Source organism: Lissotriton vulgaris, chromosome 4_1 (assembly GCF_964263255.1).
Source record: "Lissotriton vulgaris chromosome 4_1, aLisVul1.2, whole genome shotgun sequence".
Taxonomy (NCBI): domain Eukaryota; kingdom Metazoa; phylum Chordata; class Amphibia; order Caudata; family Salamandridae; genus Lissotriton; species Lissotriton vulgaris.
Window position 1 is genome coordinate 317,229,950 of NC_141691.1, and position 27,441 is coordinate 317,257,390.

Here is a 27,441-nt window from a genome sequence, read left to right on the forward strand (position 1 = left end):
TGCAGGTCCCTCAGGTGGGCGGAGATGTGGCTGTGTCGGGGGATGTCCAAGACGAGTCGTGCTGAGGCGTTCTGGATGCGCTGGAGTCTTTTCTGTAGTTTGGCGGTGGTCCCAGCGTAGAGGGCGTTCCCGTAGTCCAGACGGCTGGTGACGAGGGCCTGGGTGACCGTTTTCCTGGTTCCAGTGGGGATCCAGCGGAAGATCTTACGGAGCATGCAGAGAGTGTTGAAGCAGGAGGAGGTAACGGCGTTAACTTGCTTGGCCATCGTGAGGGAGGAGTCAAGGATGAAGCCCAGGTTGTTTGCGTGGTCCGTGGGCTTGGGTGGGGGGTCCAGAGCATCGGGCCACCAGGAGTCGTCACAGGTGGAGATGGATGGGCCGAGGATGAGGACTTCCGTCTTGTCTGAGTTCAGTTTCAGGCGGCTGAGCTTCATCCAGTCTGCGATGTCTTTCATTCCGTCCTGGAAGCTGGCTCTGGCGGAGGTGGGGTCATTGGTGAGGGAGCGGATCAGTTGGGTATCGTCGGCGTAGGAGATGATGTTGAGGTCGTGCTTGTGTGCGATGGCTGTGAGGGGGCTCATGTAGACGTTGAAGAGGGTGGGACAGAGCAAGGAGCCTTGAGGTACGCCGCAGATGATCTTGGTGGCTTCTGCGAGGAAGGGCAGGAGACGGACTCTTTGGGTTCTGTCGGAGAGGAAGGAGGTGATCCATTCCAGGGACTTTCCTTGGATTCCGGCGTGGCGGAGGCGGGTTGTCAGGGTGCGTGGCAGACCGTGTCGAACGCAGCCGAAAGGTCGAGCAGGATGAGGGCGGCGGTTTCTCCGTTGTCCAGCAGGGTCCGGATGTCGTCGGTGGCCGCCATGAGGGCGGTCTCGGTGCTGTGGTTCGCGCGGAATCTGGACTGCGATGGGTCGAGGGAGACGTTTGTCTCCAGGAAGACTGTCAGCTGTTTGTTGACGGTTTTCTCAATGACTTTTGCAGGGAAGGGGAGGAGCGAGATGGGGCGGAAGTTCTTGAGGTCTGAGGGGTCTGCGGTGGGTTTCTTCAGGAGGGCGCTGATCTCTGCGTGCTTCCAGCTCTCCGGGAAGGTGGCGGATATGAAGGAGTTGTTGATGATGGCCCGAAGTTTGGGTGCGATGATAGAGTCAGCTTTGTTGAAGATGTGGTGTGGGCAGGGATCGGCTGGGGAGCCTGAGTGGATGGTGTTCATCATGTGGGTGGTATCTTACGTGCTGACCTGAGTCCAGGCGCACATGGTGGTGGTTGGGGGGTGTAGGTTCGGTGGTGGGGTAAGTGTTCTGAGCGCCGAAGCTGTCATGTATGTTGACGTTCTTACTGTGAAAAAAGGTGGCCAGAGAGTTGCAGAGGTCTTGAGAAGGCGTGATGTTGTTGTTGCTGGTGTTGGAGTTGGGAAGCTCTTTCACAACGTTGAAGAGTTCCTTGCTGTTGTGGGTGTTGATGTCCAGTCGTTCTCTGAAGGATGACCTTTTGGTGGTGCGGATCAGCTGGTGGTGTTTGCGGGTGGCGTTCTTGAGGGCTGTCATGTTGTTCGTTGACTGGTTGTGGCGCCAGGCTTTCTCGAGGTCACAGCAGGATTTCTTTGGGTCTTTGAGAACGTGGGTGAACCACGCGGCTTTCTTGCTGTTGAGGTTGCTGGGAGGGTTTTTCAGTGGAGCAAGGGTGTCGGCGCAGTCGGTGATCCACTGTGTGAGGTTGCGGGCTCCTTCGTTGGGGTCCGTGGTTTTGGTGGGAGGGTTTAGGTGCAAGGAGGTGGTGAGTTGGTCGGTGGTGATCTTGCTCCAGCATCTTCGGGGGGTTTGTTGAGGTCGGTGGTGGGTCGTTGTTTTCCTGAAGTTGAAGTGTACGCAGCTGTGGTCGGTCCAGTGGAGCTCGGTGGTGTGGCTGAAGGAGATGTGGTTGCTGGAGGAGAAGACTGGGTCGAGCGTGTGGCCGGCGTAATGGGTGGGGGTGTTGTCCAGTTGCTTGAATCCGAGGTTGGCGAGGTTGTCTAGTAGGGCGGTGGTGTTGTTGTCCTGGTCATTCTCCAGGTGGAAATTGAGGTTTCCTAGGAGGATGTAGTCGGGGGAGGCGAGGGCGAGTGGGCTGATGAAGACTGCGATGGCCTCGCTGAAGTGTGAGCGTGGTCCCGGGGGTCTGTAGATGAGGGTTCCTCTGGGGGTGGTCTTGGGGTCGGTGTGAATCTGGAAGTGCAGGTGCTCTGCGGTGGCGAGGGTGTCGTCGGTGTTGGTCGTGATGCAGATAGTGTTTCTGTGGGCGATGGCGATGCCTCCTCCAGTCATGCAGCATGATATAGCTTGCTTCATTATTAAAGATTTAATTTATTGGATTATATGTTGGTTGTATAACTAATATGTTTTAAAAAGAAATTCTAAGTTACCGTGATTGTGGGCTTTAAGCTTGCAATTGAGGCATTTAAGGCATTTAACGTGAAGTTGTTTTTTTTGCATATTTTGCTTTCAGACTTAGAGAGGTACAGAACTCTCTTGACATCTCTGATTGTGTGGCTTCAGCTATATGTGACTCGTTAATTTTAGAACCTCTGATGCTGACACCTTTCTTTCTTCCTTGATGTAATAGGGTTTTCCCTATCCATATGTTAGAGTAGGGTTTATTAGATGCTGCAAATCTTTTCCAAGTATGGGGAGAAGGATCAAAATCATTCATCCAGCCATCAAATTTTTTTCTTATAGTTTGCATCTCTGCAACTGTGGTACTTAAATGCTCTTTCTTGTTGAGGACAAATATTGTATGATGCTGCAGTCTTCCTTTGATAATTTTATACTTTAATTATTATGTTCTTGGGATTGATTTATATTCGTTTAGCTTTGAGTATGTAATAAACCATTTCGCTTTTATTTACTGATTCCGACTTTTATTGTGTGGGTCTAATGAAATTGTTAACCCCTCTTCCTCTCAGGCTACTACAAAGGTCTACTATCTAGGGTTCAATTGGAATAAATGGCCCAGAGTGCTCTAACCATCCTACTTATGTGCTCCTTCTAACAATAGCTTCCTAATTCCTAGGAGTAGAATTGTCTCACTTGATGATACAGCATCCTCCTTTCCCTTCTCATTATCTGATGGATGCAACAGTGGTGAGCTTGACTGCTGGTCCAGGGTAGTTATAGAAGTCCGAAGCTCGTTCAGTCAGCTGCCCCATCTCACTATTTGTATTTTGCCCGGAAAATTGCCAGTGTTTTAGATAAGTTCCACTGGCACCTAGTTCTTGTGAACCCTTAATTCCTCTGTCCCCCAGGGATTCTTCGATGTCTACCTAGGACAAGTGAGATTTCAAACTGCCACCAACTTTGTTTTCTCTTGAATGTGTAAATCCAATCAGTCACATGGGTGGTGCATCTCAAGTTGAATCCATGGTCCCTAACGTTCTGTTACTTTCTTGTATCCGAGACAAAAGTATCAACGGGAGCTTCCAGTCCAGTATTTCTATCATACACTTTCCCTGGTTTTAGTTCAGTTCTCATGATGCAGTGTCATCATTACTTATTTGCAGTCAATAACATGTTAAACTGTAACATGCACAACCACTGCTTATATGGTATACACATGATTTATACATGATTTACACCTGATGTATTAATTATTTATGCATATTATTTCACCAAATAGTTTTATAATGTTTTATACAAAGGTTTAGCAGAATGTACCAAATATTTCAATTATTCTCACTTAGCTAACTTGCATTTGAAGTTGACATGAGTGGACCTAGGGTCCATCAGGCCATCTTGAAATAAACGTATTTCTGCTTGTTGTGGATAACACTTTTCTGTTTCAGATAACACAGTCACTGTGTGCTCATTTGAGCATTTATGTACTTTGGACAGTGACTTCAAAACCTGCAGTGGATGAGAAACGGAGGAGGTGAATAATCCTTTGTGAGGTATCATAAAGGTCACAGGGGAAAGGAGTTGGAATTACGTTATCCATGAGATAATATGCATCGAGTATGCATGTTAACTGTTCGAAGCTTTTTAGTTAGTAAGATCACTAGCCCCTGCCCACCTTTGCAGGCAGACATCCTTTCTCTTTTCCTGAGACCAATGATCCTTATCTTTTTGCTCATCGAGATTATACACAAGGGCAAGTACATTTCCCCTAATTGAAATTGGAACTTTTATCTGGATCTCGTTCGATTTGATATTGGTGGACATCTGCTGCTTCTAAATTTTCCTGACCTGCCCACAAGTTCAGCTTAAAACTAGGAAGTGGTTGCCTTAATTTGCATGTGCTGTCATTCACAATGCAACATTAGCATTACTAATTGAACTACTTAGACTACATGCATGCATGCATGCTGTATTCTGGTGATTTTGTTGCTTTTTTCCCCTAATTGATTTGATCAGCGATTTTAACCTCACTTGTCTGTTAATAAACCTTTATGGTTCTGGAATCTACTCCTCTGTCATTATTGTGGGGAAAAATCTGCATCACCATCAATAAAACGGTAATGAATTTATGATTCCAGCCACAATTCAAGGCAAAGATCCCTCTGGGTGACCTTAGCTGGTTTCTGAGTTGGCACCAAGTTAGCACAGTGCAGGTACCATCCTTATCTTACCCACTATCAGTTCCTACTGTTTGAATATTGCCAAATGAGTATGTCCATGTAAGGATAAGGGATGCTAGGACGTTCAGTGAGTCCCTTCAAGTGGAGCCTGACAGTACCCCTAAAAGCAGGTTTCTTCTTCAAGGTGTTTTGTTTAAAAGGTTGATAACCAACTATCCCTACACGTTGCATAGTTTGTAGTCTATGTAAGATCTTGAGCCATGAGCAGTCAAAAATCCCTGGGCTAATGATAGAAACCTGTAAACAGTGGAGGAGAAGCAAAACATTCCTTTCTTGTGGTCCAAGTTTGATATCTTCCTATACATAATGCTGACTCCTCACATTTCTCAAATTTAAAAAATACATTGAAATCACCTCTTCAACAAACAGCTTCTCCAATCACAACTGAGAACCACCCTCAATGGTTCTGAAACATACAATCTCTCTGAATTCTGACTCCCTGTCGGCCTCCCCAATCGACTCTCAAAATTTGATTTGAACTGTAACCTAGTAGACATTTAGCTACAAATTTGCTGCCCCCTCCTTGTTCCCAAAGGCCTATGCACACACTGCAGAGACATATCCGCTCATACTTCTGCCATTGGTAATTGTACTATCCTCCACTGGAATGTGAATTGTCTTGCTCTGTCTCCATAACAGGGTGGCACTTTCTTGCTTCCACACCCTAGGTCGGTACTTTATAAATACCTCTCATAAGAAAATAAAATTACCTTGTGTTATGACCACATCACGAAAGTCAATAATGGTGCCAGGAAGCTTGTTATGGAGCTTGCACTTGTTCAGATTTGGAGGTCCCCACTGCTCTTTGTCAGATGTTATGTTAATAGAACTAAACAAGAAGAACACATCACAGATTCAGTCGCTAAACATTGCTCCTACCAGGTACTATGTTATTATAAAAGACGTTTCTTCCTGAGTAGAATAACATACGCATTAGAGTAATAAATTTGGAAGAATAATAGACGCCCACAGTGATACCTCCCTTAGGTGGACATATTTAACTTAGCTAATAGGTTAAGAATTCTTGCAAAAATGACGTACATCTCTACCATCACATTAAACTGACAAACTGTATGCTCACCATGCATATGTTGTATATGTAAATAAATATCAAAGTATAGTTGGTCTCTGAAAATATTGCACCATTGTCTTTTTTTTACAAGACACATCACTGAGTGGCAATATAAAGTTTTAAAGCACACATTTTTCTACGTAATATTTTAGAGTATTGGACCATTTTATGATTTGGTGAATGAGCCTGTGAATTAAACCAAAGGTTTGCTGAGACAGCTTACAGTTATCAGTGTTATATTTGGATGTCATTAAGACTTTCTGAATTGTAAAATATTATTTTTTGTTTTGAGTGCATAAGTAAAGTTCCTTTCATGCATACACTAAAAAATAATTCTTAATTAAAAGCAATCACAGACATGGTGGTCTGCTGGCCCAAGGAGGTCACCATTTTTTGCAATTCTCACTGGGTCACAAACTGAGAACTACCTCGTAAACATTCAGTAGCCATTGGTGTCATTGAAGAGTGGCAGAGCTGGGCATTGCCGGGGGAGAGACGGACAACAAATAATATACAGAATTACATTTTGTTTAAAAACTTACCTGCAGCTAGCTGCATCACACTGTTCTCCTACGGCCAATCCTGATGCTGCTCTCATGCATGAGAAGGGGGAATTAACAATTTACAATAATTATAGGCCACAATATGCACTATAATGAACAGGAAGTCCAGCCGGACTTCAGAATTTATTCAATAATTAAATAGGACAAATCAAACAGAACAACAATAGAGCAGTGGGACACAGTCCTGTATCCACAGTACTAGACACACAATACAAAGTACATTAAACTAGGGATTTTCAGGCATTCGGAAGGAACGGGAGCAAAAAGTGGTGATTTTACAATCTGATTCCTTCACATATGTGGGAAACACATGATTTTTTGCCACATGATAGTGAACTAGTGCTTAGACCACATATTATGTCGACGGCGTTTCGATCCAGTTATAAATAGTGGATCATCATCAGGACATTCAGTGCTTGCCTGAGTTTAAAAGCCTGTATTGATAGGAGGGAAGGGAACATATAAAATACAATTAGCCAACTGTATTACTCATAGAACAGTTTAACGCGTAAACATACCATGCTCAGAGGTGCAATTGGTCAAAAAGAGCTCCAACCTTAAAGACCATCTAGTCAGAGCTGCTCTACCCAACCCTCCTATTCTGAGCACAATAGTCTCCCTTTGGACCCAAATACCACTAGTGGGACATGCCAAATGCGGATCATGCAATGTATGTGAGTTCACTATTGAAGGCAAATCGTTTTTATTTAATAAAGTGACCATTCAATGCAAAAGTTTTACTAACTGTAATAGCAGTGATGTGATTTACCTGATCCATTGCCCTTGCAAAATGATATATGTGGGACAAACAAAGCAAAAGATTAAGACAAGGATTTGCCAACACCGCAGCCGAATTCGCTGTAAAACACCCAACGCTCCATTGGTGGATCACTTCACCGACAAAGGACATACGGACAATGATTTGCGATGGACAGTCCTTAGGTCAGTGAAGCTACCACCACGTGGAGGGGATATTGGACTCTTGCTTTACAGAGAAGAACTTAAAATGATCCTACTTCTGGACAGTATACGAAGTGGCCTCAATCGCAATGAGGATTGGACCTCACTCTTGTAAAATCAGTTTTTTGGTTCTTTGATTAAGGACTGGAATTCACTTCTGTGATAATGTAATTCTACCAAATGTACTATGAATACTCCTTTTTTCACTCTCTTGGCCTTACAATGTTAAATTGAGTCACCTGCATGATGTCCAGAGATCGTCAATTCACTTAGTTAATCCCTTCACCGTGCACTCCCCTACAACCCTTGCACACCGTTCCAAGATGTCTGCCACCGAATGTTGTCTGACCCCACCAACATGGCCGACAAACTGTGCCAATTCCCCTTCCAATATGGCCGACGCGGTTACCCTACCGAGCACACCCTGACTCTGGTGTTCTACGGCGCGATTCGGCACCGAGAAGACCTGCTTGCAAGTTCCACCGCAAACTTAAGGTAAGCCAACCTCCTTGTACCCCTAGGCTAGATCGGCAATTGAGCCCTATGTGGGTCTCACACAATATCCCCATTTCTCCTTAGGAGCCTTATTACGGGCCACCGCGCTCCGTGGCCAGGGTCCCATTGGCGGTTCCATAGGTAAGCTACCGCCTTTAGCTAGGCGTGCAACGCTGTCACATTATCGTCTCTAAGTGCACGCATGTAAATTTCACTTTTGGTCTTGGCTGTAGGTACTGACCTGGCCAGGCTTCCCTGACTTCTCTCAACCTCGGGAGACTGACTCGCAAATCACGCGCTACCTGCGGTATTCTTCCAGCCCTCGTGCTTCCCAAGGTATCCAAGCCGCGAGGTAAGCCCCTCCTTGAATTGTTACTTCAGCCCTATTCATGGTTGACAGTCCTGCTTATTCCTGGTCGTATTCTCTCCAGGCCCCTTGCAGGCTCTCTCTACCTCCTTCCACAACCAGTCCTCGAACTTGCAATCTGCGTTGAGGTTAACCCATCTATGGCTGACTACTGACGGGCAAGGTAAGCCATCTCCTCCCTTGTCTCTTAATTCACCCCCGGCTTACTAGCCAACCGAAGATTACCCTGGCCTTATTCCCATAGGCTTATCACGCCCAACCGCAGTACTATCCGGTCGAGAATCAGTCAACTGGCAGGCCGCTCGCCCTTGATTCCGGATTCGGCCCTCCCCACCGGCTCTAGGTAAATAAGCCACCTCCTGGCTCCCCAATTGCCACAACTCCAGTTGACAACGAATGTTGACAATCCTCCACATTAATCATGTAATGCCTCCTGCACTTCTTGAACCTGTGCACGCTAGCCTGGCACCAACCGCCTGTCACCCCCTACACTCCCCTATCTTCAGGGCATGTTTTAGGGACAGTAAAATACAGTGTCTTGGATGCGACACAGATGAGCATCACCAACGTGGCATGGTTTGATCACCGATTGTAAAAACACCGCGACTGACTGGCACTGGATGCCTGACACTTTTCACATGAATGACCAATTGCACCTCTGAGCATGGTATGCTTACGCGTTAAACTGTTCTATGAGTAATACAGTTGGCTAATTGTATTTTATATGTTCCCTTCCCTCCTGTCAATAGAGGCTTTTAAACTCAGGCAAGCACTGAATGTCCTGATGATGATCCACTATTTATAACTGGATCTAAACGCCGTCGACATAATATGTGGTCTAAGCACTAGGGGCCCGATTCACAGAATGAACTTAAGACTCAATCCTAAACTTACTACTATTTTGGTATTCACAGAATGCACTTACTACTTTTGGCATTCACAGAATGAACTTACTACTTTTTGTATTCACAGAAGTTAGGATTTTGTCTTAAGTCTGTCTTAAGTCTGTCTTAAGTCTGTCTTAAGTTTGTCTTAAGTCAAACTTAAGACAAAATCCTAACTTCTGTGACTTCCAAAAGTAGTAAGTTCATTCTGTGAATGCCAAAAGTAGTAAGTGCATTCTGTGAATACCAAAATAGTAGCAAGTTTAGGATTGAGTCTTAAGTTCATTCTGTGAATCGGGCCCTAGTTCACTATCATGTGCCAAAAAATCATGTGTTTCCAACATATGTGAAGCAATCAGATTGTAAAATCACCCCTTTTTGCTCCCGTTCCTTCCGAATGCCTGAAAATCCCTAGTTAAATGTAGTTTGTATTGTGTGTCTAGTACTGTGGATACAGGACTGTGTCCCACTGCTCTATTGTTGTTCTGTTTGATTTGTCCTATTTAATTATTGAATAAATTCTGAAGTCCGGTTGGACTTCCTGTTCATTATAGTGCATATTGTGGCCTATAATTATTGTAAATTGTTAATTCCTCCTTGTCAAGGACCGTTGTTTTTTGCTAAGTTGATACCCTAGGTCCTTGCTTAGCTAGAGGGTTCCCTTGTTCCTTAATAATTGCTCTCATGCATGAGAGCAGAATCAGGATTGGCCTGGGTGCCCTGAATTTGCGCTCCCAGTGAGACTGGGAGCCTGTGCCTGCTGTCGCCAACCCGGCAACGCAGCTCAGGTTGGAGACCTCTTCAGTGCGCTTGTTGGTTTGGTAGTCCTGAAGAGGCTGGCCAAACCCACATGCGCACTAATACCAGTGCAAAGCACTCCCCCACCAGTGACTGCCTTCCCTCTGGCTTTGCCCCAAAAACTCGGCTGGGAAAGGAAAAATAAAACTATAATAAAACATGTTTATTATTGTTTTATTTTTCCTTTCCTGTCATTTTGAAGCAGCTGGGGGTAAAGGGGGAGACGCTCCTCTGCCATTGCAGAGCAGCCACTGCTGTTAATATTCATGAGGTAGGTCTCTTTGTAACCCATTGGGAATTGCAGAAAGTGTCAAACACACATTTGTATATTAGTGTTTGTGTTTACCAAATTGCGAATCACAAAAATTTGCTGATTGTTAATCACAAACACTAAGGGCTAGATATACATGGACTTAGGTTACCTTCGACCTAATCGCAAACTTTTGTGTTTCGGTATGAGGAAATCATAAACAGCTATGTACAACAGTGTGTTTTACACTGTTTACGATTCCCATGATGTAGGTTGCAATTTGCAACCCATTGGGAATCGGTAAAAACACAGGAATTGTGACCTGGCGGGGACAGCAGACCACTGTGTCTCTGTTTGTTTTAAATAAAGCACATTTTTTTATTAATGCAGGCTGTTTTCCTTTTTTTAGATTAGGCAATCGTCTGTGGGACCACTATCTGCTCTTAAAAAACATTTTTACACCCATTCACAAAGAGAAAAGGATACCTAGGGTACCCCTTCCTGTTTGTTTATGGGTTACCATCTGCTTGAATTGGCTGTAAAATGCAAATTTCTTGCTATTAGATTTTGGTTGCAAAACCATCACACATACCACTGCAAGTCGCTTTTAAGAAGGGATGCCTTTAACATGTTCCTCCCTAATACTGTATTGCTAACCCATTTTACGATTCGGTAATAGATTACTGAATCACAAAATAGGGTTTGGTATATATAAACGGCCTGATTCTGAGAATCTGGCCATTTGCGACCTGGAAAAATCGATGTATATCTGGCCCTAAGCTTCATATATGTAGCCCCATGTCTTTTTGACAGGGGGTGTTGCATTTTCTTGGTGGTGTGTAAGGCAGTGGTTGGTGAAAAAAAAATCTTTTACAAGTGTTTCTTGAATGAAAATTTGTGTAGTTTGTATCATGTGACATACCTTTTATACATGCTTGTTGTGTTGCATTTTGTTGTGGTGGTGATGATCTGAAGAATTTCTTGTGCTGTAAGGTTTTGTGCTGTATTATTGCATGGTGCTGTTGATGTGTTGTACTGTGTGTTACATGTTATGGTCCTAGGTGGCTTCTTTGTAGTGGTATGCCCTGTAATGTTTCTGGGTTAGGTTATTGTGTTATGTTCTATGATGTGGGCTCCCTGTTTTCTGTTTTTACTGATTTTTAAAGATACATACAGACAGAAAACCAATTATTTTCCTGTCTGTATTTATTTTTAAATGTGGAGAAAAACAGGAATTGGGTTATTTTTTTGAGTGATTCTAAATCCTGTCAATTGTGGCTACTAAACCAATAGCTCTGTCGATTGAAAGGTAAGAGGGTTAAACAAAAATAAGGAATTTTAGTAAAGAGCCTTAAACAGCAATAGATATGCAGAACCTTGATATTAAAATGTGCATGTTTTCTTAGAGGAGTATACTTTTTAGTGTGTTTATGTCCCTGAAACCTGTCAGTCTTCGGTCAGGCATGAGCGCATATTTATCGGTAAAATAAATGTAGAAATATACTTATTTCAGATTCATTTTTTCACAAAACTCAATATAAATATGGATAAATACAGATAAAATTAGCACAAAATAAATATGGATAAATGCAGATGGAAATGGCCCAAAAATAAATACCATAAAACCGGGTGCTATATCTATAATTACTTCAGAGATGCTAATAAATGCTGCTACATTTTCAACCAAAAACAGCATAGTCTTTTAAAGGTCCAGTGACATACAATCATTTACAACTTTCTACTGTGGTTAAATTGGGCTGCTGCAGCTTTTTCAACTATTTAAGACACTTGTCAGCCTAAAACTGTGGAGAAGGCACTACTTTACATTAACACTTCCAGTGCTCACTGTATGTATTGAAGCCTCAGGGTTCTCGAGTGCCTTAAGATCTCTTTTCAGTCAGTGGGTCAGGCAAGCCGTTATCCTGGGTATCCCGTCAAAGATCTTCCTCTGCAGGTCACTTTATTTGAGTGAATACTATATGACTCTTTTGTGTGATTTGCTGTGCTTGTGCAATAACGGAATCAAATGTCTTGTTATCCGTTCATGCTCGCCTGCAAACATATGCCGGATTTCTGCTCGGATGCTCGGGCCACTAAAACAGCTTAATACAAATATGAATTTCTTTTAAAGGATGAAGGAAAAAAGACAAAGGTCTAAGTAGATGACTTTTGGGGGAAACCACAGATTAATTTGGAGTGCAGCATTAGGTTTTGCTGTAAATGTCTGCCTGCTCTAGGTAGCCGGGTGGGGGGGTAGTAGTGCAGTGGTGTGACAGGGAGGGCCCTTTAGCCTAATCTAAGGTGGTAGGACCAAGGAAAGGTAGGCATGATACTATTGTTTCAACTTGCCATATATGTTGTCTATGGCTGGGAACTTGATTAAAAAAAATCTAAATGTTTCCTGGTAGAGCCGAATAGTTCACTGGGTACAGGCACTGACAGACATTGCCATGGATGCCATCCTTTACTGGACTAAGCACTCAATCTACACAAGTAAACTGTAAGGAGATTCTGTGGTGAAGGCGGTGTCTGAAGCAAAATAGAACTGAAGTGAAAAAGTTACAATTGTAGAAGAGTTGCAGGCTTGCAGAACCCTGCTCTGGAACCTCAAAAGATAATGGTTAGTGCCACAATGGTATTCTAGCCATTTAGTCGGTAGCAACTCACCAGAAGGTACCTCCTATGATAAGGTGGTGAGCAGGGTGGATAATAACTTGGACATGGGAAAAGTAGGCTTATACTTTTGGTATTCCTAGTGTAATCATCTTTACTTCTTTTCATATCCAAAAGCCTAGAGTCCTTAGTTAATCACTAACTGGTGCCTTACCTCGAATCAAACCACCTGCTGGATGCTTCTCGGTCAAATTTCCATGCATTCCACAGCAAAAAATCAGCCTTAGTAGAGGTCTCGGATACCATCAAACTGGCTTTAGACCAGGGTTCTTCTGCTATGTTGGTTCTCTTAGATCTGTCAGTAGCTTTCAACACCATCTCCCATCAAATCTTAGTCCAAAGACTAGGGGAGATTGGTGTCATGGGTAAAGCTTTGGAATGGATGAGGAACTTCCTGTCTGAACGTACTTATTTGGTTCAGCTGGGCGAGTATTAATCTGCATCCATGGTCTTGGATAAAGGTGTGCCGCAGGGCTCCATTATGAGCCCCACCTTGTTTAATGGTTATGTGGCACTCCTGGCAATGTGGGTTTGAAACCATCTCTTATGCTGATGACACTCAAAGGTTCAAAGGTTCAAAATATGCTTTATTCGATATTCGACAACGAAATATCATATAAGCGTAAAATTTCATAAAATATCATACAAACATACAATTACAGAAATAATTTAAAAACAAGCAATTTGGTCAATTCATTAGGATAGGCAATCTTTAGAGTGATTATGAATTAATTTAGAAACCCATGGTGGCCATAAACCCCTTTCACCAAGTGTTATTGTTCATAAATCTGGGGCCCGGGTAAAAATCAAACAAGTCCCAAGTGGAAATAGGGCCACCACTGGGTTTTGGTTGGGAAAGTCTTAAAAAGGGGACAATGTTCCTGTGTTTAAACCTGATCAATATCAGGTCTCCCGAAATGTCTTTAGGCAATCTGCCTAACCACCCCACCCTCCTGACGCTCACAATTCCGCCATCTAGGGCGGGCGGCAGCGGTCTGTTGTTGTTGAGCCAGAAGATGGTCTTGTTTAGCAGCTCCTCGCTTGTTTCGTGATTGCCCTGACCAAGTTCGGGCACCCCGGAAAGAACTGACACGTAGGGGGCAGCCTCAGGGGGTAAATTAATTCTATGCCTTCTTGGCTGAGGATGTCTAGAGGCTTTGAAAGGAGCACTATTATGGTTAGGAGTATTATTATGGCCCCTTGGGAGGGGTATACTCAGGGCAGGGTCAATTGTTCGAGCTTTTCTGAGTTCAGTTGGAATTGGCTTGTCCGATTGTATACAGAGTGTAGAACGTTGGGAGTCAGCCGAATTTACAGTTGGTGGGTGGGTCATTCTTACTATTTGTTCCACACTGGACAGCCTGTCTCCCAACTCCTTAATTTTTGTAACCAGGGGTAACAGAGCAGCATTCAACAATCGTTCGAATTCGGCCAATAGGGTCGATTGAAGGGGGGAAACAGGATTATATGATGTGGTGCTTGCTATATGTGGCGTTAAAACAATTGGATTGGCGGGGAGGAATGAGGAGCTACAACACAATGGATTGGCATTTGAAGAAGATTCCTCGTTGTTAAACAGGATTAAATCAGGGGATACAGGAACAGCTTGGGTGGTACAGGTTACGGGATCAGTGTCTTTGCCCACTCTGGGGGGGGATATTATATCAGGGACATAGTTAGTGCCGCACACGGCATTAAGCTCTTCCCAAAAAGACATCATGGGAGGACTATGTAGAGCCCGATAACGGCACAGGACGATTGAACATCAATATTTATACAGTATTTAGTCTCTGTACCTCTTATGTTGGGACCAAGTGGGGTGGGCCGCCCCGTCCTCCTCAGGTCCTCTGAGGGCCACAGAGGGCCCGCCCTTTGCCCGGGCTTAGCCCGGCGCTGCCCGCGCGCTCCCGCGTAGCGGGGGGCAGTCCTTCCTTATCAGCGCCTCCGGGCGCACACTGATTGGCTGCTTGCGGCTTCCAGCCGCTAGGGATCTTGGGGGATGTAGTTCCCTCTCCTGCCGGCCGCGCCGCGATGTCCTGGCAGCAGCGGCAATGGCGGGAATGGCGGGGCTGGAAGATCGCTCGGACCCAGGAGCTCAGGAGACAAGGTAATGGGCAGCTCTGTGACCGGTGAAAACACCTCCCGCTTCTGCAAATACCTCCCGCTGCTATGAGGGCAGTCCTTCCTTATCAGCACCTCCGGGCGCACACTGATTGGCTGCTTGCGGCGTCCAGCCGCTAGGGATCTTGGGGGATGTAGTTCCCTCTCCTGCCGGCCACGCTGCGATGTCCTGGCAGCAGCGGCAATGGCGGGAATGGCGGGGCTGGAAGATCGCTCGGACCCAGGAGCTCAGGAGACAAGGTAATGGGCAGCTCTGTGACCGGTGAAAACACCTCCCGCTTCTGCAAATACCTCCCACACTCAATTGGTCATCACTATGGACCCTGATCCAATAATGACTAAAGGTAAATTTAAGAACTGTTTACCAAGAATTTTCACATGGATGACGGATAACTTTTTGCAGCTCAACACAAACAAAATGGAGATCCTTGTGTTCTGAAAAGCTCACCCAGTCTGGTCAGCAACTGGTGGTCATCGGATTTGGACCTACCACCTATCCCAAAAACTGTGCTAAGACCCTGGGAGTTCTCATAGATGATAATCTCTCAATGAGTGAGCTTGTCAAAACCATCTCTGGAACCTGTTTTGGTCTAATGCGAATGCTTAAGAAAGTCTTTCAATGGACCCCTCTGCAGACCAGGAAAACTCTTGTTCAAGCCTTGATAATAAGTCGTATTGACTATGGAAATGCCTTAATGGTCGGAATCAATTAAAACCTCATAACTAGACTCCAGGTAGTGCAGAACTCAGTTGCACGCTTGGTCCTGAATCTTCCCCTTCATTCTCCTTTGGAACCCACCCTCTGCTCCCTCCATTGCCTTCCGATTAAAAAATGCATCCTCTTCAAACTTCGTTTTCTAGTCTGTAAAATGCTCCATGGTAAAGGCCCCCCTTTACCTCAGGAACAAGCATTAGCCATACATCCCGGTCCGCCTGTTAGATTCAGTGACATACTTCTTTTACACTCCAAGCCAGGTTCAGGAGACGTTCTTTCTCCTACCTCGCCCCTTATTACTGGAATCAGCTACTCTTGTCTATTTGTGCATGCTCTGACCTCACTCTTTTAAAAACTCCTAAAAACCTGGTTATTTAGCCTATAATTTAATTTCATACAGTGTGATAACCCCTGCTGTAAAGGCGCCTAGAGATCCCTTCGGAGATGATTCGTGCACCAAATAAATGAATAAATAAATACAAATAAATTAAGTGGTCAGGATGCTACTGAGTATAACAGAAAGAAAAGGAAGAACAGCTGTGGCCCAAAGGACAAGGAAGGGTAAAGGGCCACAAAATGATAGTGGCCAGGCCCAGTCCAGCCTGAAAATGCTTCAGGGAAAAGTACAGACATAACTGTCTTAGAGCGGTTAAGTGAGCAATAGTTGTTGAAGCACATCCATATAAAGATTCATCTCTGCTAAAATCCATAAAAGACTTTGTAGGAAAAAACTTAAGGAATAGACCAGGATGAATGCCCAAATATGTCACTCTCCATTCAAAGGGCAGAGGATACGTCTTTAACTTCTCTGGATGAGGCACAGATTCAAGATATAATTGTGTCAGGTGTACATAATTTGAAACCAAGACTTTTATTTTCTCCCTTTCTTTAAGGAGTTAATCGGAGGTACCCTGGAAGGTGATGTAAGCACAGTATGGTCAATGATTCATGTACTGAATTGGAGAATTGAAACCTCCAAGAGGCTCACAGTATGTCAAGTAGGCCCCAATTCCCACTCCTGTGAAGCAAGGGAAAGTAACTAATATGTTATCTTGGAGTATTCCGAATATTCCCCCCCTAAACTTACCCCTTAACTTGGGCAATATCTATGTCACAAAGCTCATCACCTTCCATGCTGGACATGATGGTTCTGATGCAAAAAACAGTGCAAGGTATCTTTGAAGCTATAGTTTTAAACACTGTTACCCTTAAAAATCCTAACTACTACTTGCAGGCCATAGCGGTCAAATTGCAGAAATATATAGTTGTATGTCAAGCTTGGTTAGACCAGGTGAAAATGTGGAAGAAAAGGCTGTACTAGGAGAGAAGGGAGGAGAGGGGGAAGTGAAAACCACCACTGACGTCTTACCCTCAGTATACAGAAGGGGATTTTACCCCACTGTCCTTACTACTATGATTGGGAGACTAAGTAAAAAACAGAGAATAAGCAGAGCTCAATCGGGTATTATCCACCGGGTAAGGAAAAATGAAGTAAATGTTAAGTATTATAAAAGCCAGAGGAGGTCAATTAATGGTAAGGATAAAGTACTCACTAAAACTAACAAGGTAAGGAGAAACTCTTCCGATAACCAAAGCACGTATACAAGAATTGGCACTGAGAGTGACCCAAAAGTAGGTATAGAAACAAAAGAAAGGCAGGTTCAATGCGACAACAGTAGGGATAGGGTAAGAGGAATTAATAACATGCAAAGTGAAAGCATAAGAATAATTGACACTCACAATGGTGATGGATTGATTGAAGAGAGAGGCTGGATGAAGATGAGATAAGGGAAACGGACTTAGGGTTCCTAAATCCCCTTGAAAATAATGCACAAGATAATGCAACATTGACTGGTATTAAATAAAGCAAGCCACAAAATGTCAATACACCGGTAAGTATCATGGAAATTATTGTAGAAAAGAGAAATATTGAAACAAAATAAGGATGAAAATAGTTTATGGGTATTTGTGAACCCTGACCAAGAAAGCAAGAGTGGCAAAAGGCACAGAAAATTAAATTCACTCAAAAGGTCTAGATTGACTCAGATATCTTCAAAAGGCCCTAGACTCCACCTAATATAAATTAATGACCTAAAGCAAGAGGGTTTTTACCTAAATAAATCAGGTGTTGGGGTTACAAAGATTTTACTATTTTCATTGCTGGTCAGATACCCTTCCGAAAGAAAACTGAAAACTCAAGGATTAAAATTCTCTTAAGAGAGGTGCTTGACAACAGTGGAACTCCCACGGTGGGTTTCTTACAATGCTATGGCGGTCTTCAAGAAAATCAAGTTAGACTGGACCCTCGCGTTGCTCAGCAAAACACTAGTTACAAACTAAACTATAGAGAAGGTGCTATGAGAATTATCTTAGCACAAGAAGGATTCAGTAATGAGGGGCAGTTCAGATTAGGCCACAGTAAGTATGCCTGCCTGAGGTGGGAGGAGGAAGAGAAGGAGGGTAGACACGATTTAAGCAAAAGTCACTAGAGATGGTGTTCAATGCACAGAATTACAATGGTTTCCTGGAACACGCACAGATTCAAGAATTTAATGAAACAACAGATTTTCAAACAGAAAACAATCTAGTATGAGATCCTGTGTTTTCCAGGAAACATGGCTGTGAATGCAGCCGCCCCCCCCCAGATAGATAGACTAATTTGTGCAAGTATCAGAGACAGCAATAAGAAAACTCCACATGACGTCTCTCGGTGGTATTCTTACACTAATATCAACAAAAGTTGCCTCTAAAGTATGGGAAATTAATGCCAAAGCAATTGAATGCTAGGTTTTTACATACAATAACCTAATGCTAAAATGGGCTCTGATTGCATTATTGTTTTTAATATTTATTTGAAAGTGAAGAAATCATCCGTTAACGATGGAGAGATGATAATGTTTAACAAGGACCTGATTAAACCCTTACAGTGTACATTCAGTATCTGCTTCTACTGCTAGGTGGTTTTATTTATAGATTGACCCTCTGCATGCTTGATTTAATGTATGAAGAAATGCTGCTTGCATTTAAAATAAGCCCAGCTAGTTATCCTGAAAGTGCTTTAATGATGAGGGACACTTCTTTGCTAAATTTTCTTGCCTCAAATGGTTTAGTCAGTTTAAATGGACGTGTATCTACGGATACTCCAGCAAGGCAAAGCTTTCTGTATGGTCATTGGAATTGCCCAATTAACTATGTCTTTGTCTAAGCTTGAGCATATAGTCAAGAGAAGAAGTTTGAGATATTATACATCAAATATAGTGATTAGTATCCTCTGCTTACAATGATAAATATGGGAATCTTCCATGAATGAAAGCAAGAGTGACCCTTAAAGATATGCTTTCAAAGACGTTTACTTAGAAGGATAACAGAGAAGCACCTAAACTTGTTAAAAACTTTCAGGCACGAGTATAATGTGATCAAAGAAGAGGAGATACATGCACAATTTGAAAGTTGGTATGAGGATATAATTAAATAAGTGGTAGCATGTTTAAAGTTTGAGTTAAAGGCATTAAATATTAAGGGGAGTAGAAAAATGTCTGAGAAATTAAATATAAACCTCTGGTTTGATGAGGAATGTGGACATCTAAAAAGGCCGATAAGGAAACTGGAAAGGTATATAAGGTTTTCATGGGACAAGTAGGGTAAAAAATGTCTCACTGAGTTAGGGAGAGAGCTAAAAACGTTGACAGTCAGTATGAAACAGACTTACCATGACAAATGCTGGAAAATCATGTTTGAAACAATTGGAACTAATAATATAAAATAATTCTGGGAGTTGGTGCAACACCGCCTAGTGAAAAAAAGAGGGAAAGCTGAGATGTCGGGTGGAAGAAGGAGCATGGACTGTATACTTAGAAGAAGTGTACAATAAAGGAGTTTTAAATGCCCAGCTACCATCCACATTTGATATAAATGATGAAATAAGGGAGCAGTTCTCCATAGGAACAATTAAGAAGAACATATAATCACTAAAATTTACAAGAGCAGGCAGTCCAGATAACCTACCGGCGGTCATAGTGAACAAGCATTAACTGATGGTCTAGGCTGTTCTACCCCTGTTTCAAAAAATCTTAAAGACAGGAACTCTTCCAGACAGTTGGCAGGGGGCGGTGATTAAATCCAACTATAAAAAGGAAATGCCTCAGCCCACCAAAACCATAGGAAATTAATTTGTTGGATGCGGGTGGGAAAAACATATCGAAAATCATTTTAGGGGTATTGAAAGAATGGACAGAAACAAATCTGGTCATTCCTATTGAGCATGGCAGTTTCAAGGAGAGACAATTCACAGCAGATCATTGCTTTAGTTTGAGGGGCATAGCTAAAAAAAATCAGTAGAGCTGGGGGGGTTTAGGAGGGGGGGCTAAATTGGTACTTTGTCAACTTCCGTTCGGCATTTGACACTGTTGATTGGGCCCTACTGTGGGAAGCACTAAGAAATTATAAATGACAGCATGATTTTCTGTTGATTGTACAGGAAATACATAGAGAGAATCGGGCACAAGTTGAATTAGATACACATGGGTCTCTCTTAAGGAGAATGCATATCAAGAACAGCCTCCGGCAAGCCTATATTCTGGCACCTTTGTTGTTCTCCTAATTTTTAGCTGATCTGCCAAAAATCGTAGGCATACCAAACAGCCTATGCCCCAAAATGAACGGTACACGTTAACAGCCTTGTTTATGTAGACGATCTAGTCATTATGAATTTGGCGGAAATTGGACTGCAAAGAAAGCTAGATGTTTTCTTAAATTCCTGTATTAAGAAAAACATTAACAATAAATATGGAGAAAACTAAAGTACTTCCATATGGGAAAAATAAGTTAAAGTTTAACTGGTTCCTAAGTAATGCTAAAACCAAGGTAGTTAGTAAATATAAGTATGTGGTTTGTGAATAATTTGTCATGGAAAGAGCACATTGAAGCCTTGCAGGCAAATGTTTTACCATCAGTAGAGGGACTTATTGGCAGCATATCAAGGAATGATTCTGCCACAGTTCCAATACAGAGACAAGGTATTTGGTAGAAGTGTAGAAACAAATTGGGATAATGAAGGGGGTAAATGTTTGAAAAGGCTATTGCCCCAGCCGCTCTCCACTATGGTCCAGGCTGTCAGGAATGAGATTGGTCTAACGACATGAGGTGACCACCAAGAGGTGGAATGAGCTCCTCCAAGACCTACGACTTACCTCTAACTACTTCCAGTTCCGAAAAAACTAAAAACACACCTATTCCCTAAATTCTAAGCAACAGCCCTGCAGAATTACCAGCAAATTTGGTTGTCAGCGCCTTGATATCCCTTGGGATGAGTGTTGCGCTCTATAAATAACATAAAATAAATAAACATGGAGCTTTTTAACTTTTGAGGAGATGATAACATTCTGGATGAGAATAAATAATGCAGATCCCCCAAAATTTCTACACAATGTGAAATAGAACAGTGACTTAAATTGGGCAAGATCTGTCAGGAAAAATATGTATGACTTATTAAACTAACAATAAGACTGAATGTGCCAGACAATATGACACTTAACAATGCAGGCTATCGAATGTTGAAAAAATCATGGTCAGGGAAGACGACTTGAGATACCTAAGAAACAAGAAATCCGTATCTCCTCTGATAACTCCATGGTTGGATGAGGAAACACACCCCTACTTGGAACTCCTACCAAATGCACATCTAAGATTGTGCCTTTTAAAACTGAGATGCAGGTTTTAACCTTACAAGCTGAGGGATCTCTTGTAGTGTGGCATAACACATGTTATGTTAGCATGGCTTATTAGAAGTATAAATGCCATTTTACCATTAGGCTGGGCCAATTTCTTAACATGGGAAAGGCTTGTTTTCGACATCCCTAGACTTACATCGTGACCCTAGTCTGCACAGTGAGTGCTGAAGCTGTCACGGTTATCATAACATGGTAGCTGTTGTTCGAACTGATCGGCTAATGTTTTTTAGACACAACAAATGGCAGCTGCGAGCCAACTGAAATCCTGGCGCCTTTATTATTACACTGCAGTCATGATGTCACACACTTGGAAGATTTTGCGTTCCCAGGGATGCAGAGAGCTTTTGCTGATCCTGATGTGATTCACTCTTGCTGAGCAGAGAGGTATGGGGGTCCCCAAAACAAGCCTAAGAGACCTTCTGTAGCTTATAAACATAGTTCCTATATAGGGAGAGTGTTATAACTAGGTGCTATAGACCTGCTTTCACCATCATTGTAGTATGATTTCTCCCTTTGTATTTTATGGAATTTTAATAATGCTGATCATATTGTTTCTAATCATATGTCTGCTTATGTTGGCAAAGATACTGCACCTGAGAGCACGCCATTAAAATAAATAGTTTAACCTTACCCGTGTCTCTTATTTACTCCTATTGTGGTCTGGTATGAGAGTATAACGAAAGAGTGTTCTCACTTCCCATCATTCCTGAGTTGGTGCTAAGTCGCATGTTCTAGGTTGTCTAATCATTGGTTACTTTGCTATAGGACGAAGAGCTAATGTGACACTGATGCTAGCTGGTTGGGGTTTTTCTAGGTACTGAGGTGAGATTCTGGTACACCACAATTCACTGATGTCCTGGGTCACTGTGCACAGTTCTGTGTAGGAGCCAGGATCCTTGCAACACTCTCTTAGATGAGAATAATACTTGTGAATGTGGCTTAAGAAAGAAAGGGGACTTAATGCAGATTTCATTTGATTGTCTTTGGATTCTAGCGCAACGGAAGGAATTATTTTGGGCAATTTTAAAGAAGTAAGGTATCAGGGAAAGTCAGCAAGCAGCTATTTATAAATATAGGATATACGAGGCGATGTATATTATGTGTGAATGAAGTTTTAGTAAAAAGTTGAGTATCTTGCAGTAACATGTCCGGGGAACTTACATTATTTATGCTCGGATGTTTAGAATCTGTTTTAGTTTGAACATTAGTGTTACAATTTTGATGTAATTTATATGTGTAAATCTTTTAAAGATCAAGGTCTAAGTAAACTCACTTTGACAGACATGACTTACTCACGCTAGTAATGTTAAACCTCTGCATTTGAGCTGTGAACAATGTGCTGCAGTAGTGCAGCTTTGACTTACCACTCTCTCGAAGCCAGCTCTTCGGCATTTTTCTTACACGACTGAAAGTTCCTTTCCTTTGGCTGGGTCCCACCCCAGCAGTAGTGTCCCTTGTCTTCGGAAGGGGTGCACTCTGGTGGACAAGATCCGAGAGCTGCAAAGAGATTTGTTTTAAAGACATGTTTACATAGCTGTACAATGAAGCGACTAAAGCCCACTTAAATGGCATGTTATTGACTAAACATTGCCATCAGATGGCAAAGCCTAGCAGAGGCTAACACCGAATACACAGAGCACTTCTATATGAAACAAATAAAATGAAACTATTCAAACTTTAAAACTATGTAACAATAAAGCATGGTCCAGTCTGGCGACTTCTGCCAGTGCTGGCTATTTACACACCAGCGCAGTAACTACATGCCTAACTAGGACTAGATAGGCATAAGAATATGTAAGTAGGAGCTTACATAAGTACGAGTAAATAAGATTGATTAGAGTAAGTAGATGTGATAGCAGAAGTCAGTAGAAGAAGATGAAGTAAAGATAAGTGTAATTAGGAACAAAAGTAGGCATAAAGAGTATAAGAAAGTAGAGGTAGATGTAGGAGCAAGTATGAGCAGGAGTATGATAATAGTAAGTAAAAGTAAGAGGAGTAAAAACAAAAACATGTAGTAGGAAGTGTTGGAATATGAATAGTAAAAAGTAGAAAGAAATAATATTCAGAGTGGGGTAAATAGGAGTAGACAGGAGTAGTTATGAGTATGAAGTAGAATTTAAGAGTTAACAAAGGATTGGGTAAAATTAAGCTTAAGTAGAAGTAAGAGTAGCAGTGAATATAAGTAAGAAGAAAAGGGTGTCGGAGCAAGAGCAGGAGTAAGAGTAGAAGTAAGGAGGAGTAAGTGTAGTAGTAAATAGTAGTAAATAGGATTAAGGCAAAGTAAATAGGTAAGAATAAGTAGAAGATAGAGGAGTAGAGGGTAGGATTAATTAGGTGAAGTAGTAAGAGTAAGTATGATTGAGTAAGAATAGGCATAAGTAGAATAAAGCGTAAGAGTAATACAGGAGCAATAGACATTAAAGAATGATGAAAGAGTTGGTGGGTAGAGAAGAAAAGTAAGAATGTTTTCATATAATTCTCACAATCCAGCAATAATAATGCTTTTCATTTCATACAACATGAAACATAGTGATGTTTCCATTCAGCACTGTTGTGACACCTTGCATGTGAATGAAGGCTGCTTATGTGCAGATAGAGAAAAAATCAAACGATGAATAAGGAGAAGATGGAAATGGAGAAAAGCCAAGTAAGCAATTTCACAGATGCAAAAGACAAACAATCTTGCATTGTGATTGCTCTGTAGACATTCGAGCTAATACAACACAGCGTTTGTTATTAGGAGACAACACAGGTTACGATAACGGATCTAAAACACTTTGTAGGTCAGAAACACTCAACAATGATCAGTAGGAGTTTGACTTCTCTGATACATTTTCGTGTAAACTTTCCTTTTTTTGGAGGGGAGTCTTCCATTTTTTAAAAAAAAATTAATTAATATTCTCTGCTACAGCAAGCTTTCCTCGAAAAGAAAAGCAATGCATTATATGTTCATTTTTTTCTGCAACAGTGTTTCGCGTTATATCTGCTTCAAAAAATGTCCGAGCAGGACACTGCTGATCAGAGGCAGCAAGCAATCTGCAGGGACTCTTCAATGCCCGATTACCTGCACTTCACAACCACACAGATTTGGTGATTGATTGTTCCTCGGTGTGCGATCATACATTGCGGGTCCCCGCCAGACTGCAAGTTGCTTGCTTGCTGCCTCTGATCAGTGGTGATATTGTGAGAAGGCCATAGTATTATTCAAGCATGATAGATCTGGGGGTCTCTAGTTGGCAGGGGTATGTACCACTCCAAATGGGGGACCCTTGCTTCTAGTCAGGGTAAGGGGGATACACTCTTTAGGTAACCCCTGCTCACACCCTTGGTACCTTGGCACGAGCAGAAGGGCTTATCAAAGGCAATGTGTAAAGTATTTGTACCAACACTCACAGTAACACAGTGAAAACACCACAAATGGACTCCACACCAGTTTGGAAAAATAAAGTACCTTTATCAAGACTACACAAGACCAAAACGACACAAATCCAACATACACAGTTCAGGAATATGATTTCCAAAGAGTTATTGAGTTTAAGTCTAAATAATCCACAGTTGCGTCACGTTTAGCCCAAAGTACCTGTAGATGCGACCAAAGTTCGAGGTGAAAGCTGCAGCATTGAAAAACAAGCGATGCGTCACTCCTGAGACCATGGGGAGGCGATGCGACAACCCCGCTGTATGCAGCAGGAGAGTTGCGATGAATCCAGTATGTATGGGGAGGGATGCGATACCTTGAATGGATTCCAGTGCGCAGGTTCGGTATGAAGCGTCTCGCACAGGCACGATGCGACAATCTTCGGGACGGCAACGATCTTCGGTCCGGCAACGATGCGCGGCGCAGCGTTGATCTTCTCCTCTCCTGGCCCCTCAATGCGTTGATGCGGTCCTTAAGCTAGCGGTGCGATGCTCTCACCCAGCGACGACAGGCTCTGCGACGATACTCACACAACAGGTATCTTCCCGCACTGAGGCAATGAGCTCCGCAAGCAAAATATGTGCCGGTTCTTGCAGCGACAACAGGTGCTGCGACGATCTTCCTGGCGACGAGAATTCTCTTGCACTGTCGACGATGCACTTCGCAAACGAGCGATGCGTGAAAATTGCAGATCTTCTTCTTTTCTTCTTGTCCAGCTCCCCAAACAGCAGGCAACAACTTCCAGAGGAAAAACACAAATATGTGGTTGCCAGAGAAACCGAAGGGTTTCTACAAATGACCCATGTGCAGTGTATGCCAGTTTGCGGAAGATATAAAGAAGGCATTTTGTTACAACACCAAACAGACTCATCATATACAGCAGTTTATTAATTGTAATACAAAGTATCCAGTTTACTGCATAGTATGCCAATGCAATCTAATCTACGTTGGCAGCATGATAAGACCGCTCAAAGAGAGAATACAGGAGCATGTCAGAGCCATTCATAACCACAATGTGAACTATCCCAATGCAGCACACTATAACAATGTGCATGCCAATTCTGAAATACTGTCACTGAGATTTCATGGAATTGCTGTAGTTGAGATAAATCCACGAGGTGGGGATAGAAACAGTGGCTCTTAGAAAACTTTAATCTAAATGGCTGATCAAACTGCGAGCGGTAGACAAGGGGCTAAACACTGATCGAGAGCTCCATGTGTTTTTGAGAGACTGAAATGTATAAGAACGGCCAGGATTCTGGTATATGGTCTCACATTAATTATCAAGCCCTAAATTCTGTTTGGGGATGTTGATATTCAGGACACTAGTAGGGGCATGCAATAGGGATGTGATTACACACTATGATGGTGACCATCTAAGACACATTTTAATACTGTTGATATCTGTACTGATGTTGCAGGGGGATGCCTTAACATTGTATCTAGACTGGTTAATTGTATATATATTTAAGGCTTTTCTACTCCAGACATTTCTTTGTGTAATGGTACATAATATTTATACACTGGTTAGGGTGGATCTACAATACCACCCTTTCATAAGTCAAGATTGTCTCACAATTCTTTATCTATCTGTCTCAAGCTATTCTGTCTCACTCTTAATACTAACACACAGAGCAAGTCAATTGGAGGGAGATACTGTCAAAGAAGCAATAACAGCTCGATGCATAATTCTACATTACTGGGTGTCTCTTGTTGAGTTGTTTGCGAACTTCGGTTTATTGTCATGGCCTCCTTGATATTTAATATGAACACCACAAGGTTCAGCTCCGGTTCACTGTGCTTTACTCCGCTTTATGGGAATCATTGCAGGAGGCACACAGATAGCTAACTAGGATCTCTGTCCTCAACCCTCAATTACCGGTAGACATTTTCCTGGGTTTAACAGACACCGCCGCCGATTGAGTGACAACTATTGGTCATTACGGATATATAATGAGCCAGGGGAACACATCTTGGTTTTAACGGCAACTCTGTTTTTTCAAGCCAATCTCGGCACCCTACATCATATAACAAGGGTATGTTTACCATGCCCTGAATAGCCATTTAGAAAGGTTAAAATGGCCACCACTCTAATGTGCAATTGGGAGACACCAATAACCGTTTTTTATGTTGCTGGATTCATCGAAGACAATGTGGCTCACCAGGTAGGGGATTGACTCACACGTAAATAGCAGTGTGGCCGCCTTGCTCATTTCCTTTGTACTGTAGGGACGTGTGGATCGGTTGCTGATTACGAACATTGTAAGGTGAGTGAAGAGCTAGTGATGAGGAGGGAGTCGGCTCCGTCCGTGGATGTTTGAAGTTAATTTGAATCTAATTGGAGTTTTTTTAATCAATGATTGCAGCTCTAGGTCTCAACGTACTATGGTAGGACCGCACAAGTTGGGAAGGGGTGATATGTGTTTGGTAATTTCCGAATAGAGTAACCCTTTAAGCGGTGGATAGTAACACCAGTATAGTCTCTGTATACCAGTAAAGGAGGACAGTTTGGTAAATTATAAGGTGAGTGTGAGACACGGAGCGGCATTCAGATATTGACAGGATGAGGTCATGGGGTTTTTTCTTATCTGTTGTGGTCTATTGTTGTAGGTTACAGCTCGCATTGGAGCAGGGACGTCAATAAGGGTCCATTTACGGTTGCAAACAACGGACAATTGGTGCACTTACGGGGATATGTTCATATACTACTGGACCTGACCGTATGAATATTATCCATAGAGGAGGTAAATGAGTCTAGTGGGGAGTGCACTAGGGTGACCAGATACAGTC

At 42.6% G+C, this 27,441-nt stretch overlaps 1 protein-coding gene across 2 annotated transcripts in view; it reads right to left on the reverse strand.

The window, feature by feature from the left end:
- ADGRG4 (adhesion G protein-coupled receptor G4) overlaps positions 1 to 27,441 on the reverse strand; it is a 1,454,718-nt gene that overhangs the window by 695,482 nt on the left and 731,795 nt on the right. For both annotated transcript variants that reach the window (XM_086918649.1, XM_086918650.1), the window contains exons 12-13: positions 22,598 to 22,730; positions 5,317 to 5,435 (exon numbers count right to left, since the gene is read on the reverse strand). In XM_086918649.1, the coding sequence (XP_086774775.1) occupies positions 5,317 to 5,435; positions 22,598 to 22,730 (252 nt within the window). The remainder of the gene's footprint in view (positions 1 to 5,316; positions 5,436 to 22,597; positions 22,731 to 27,441) is intronic.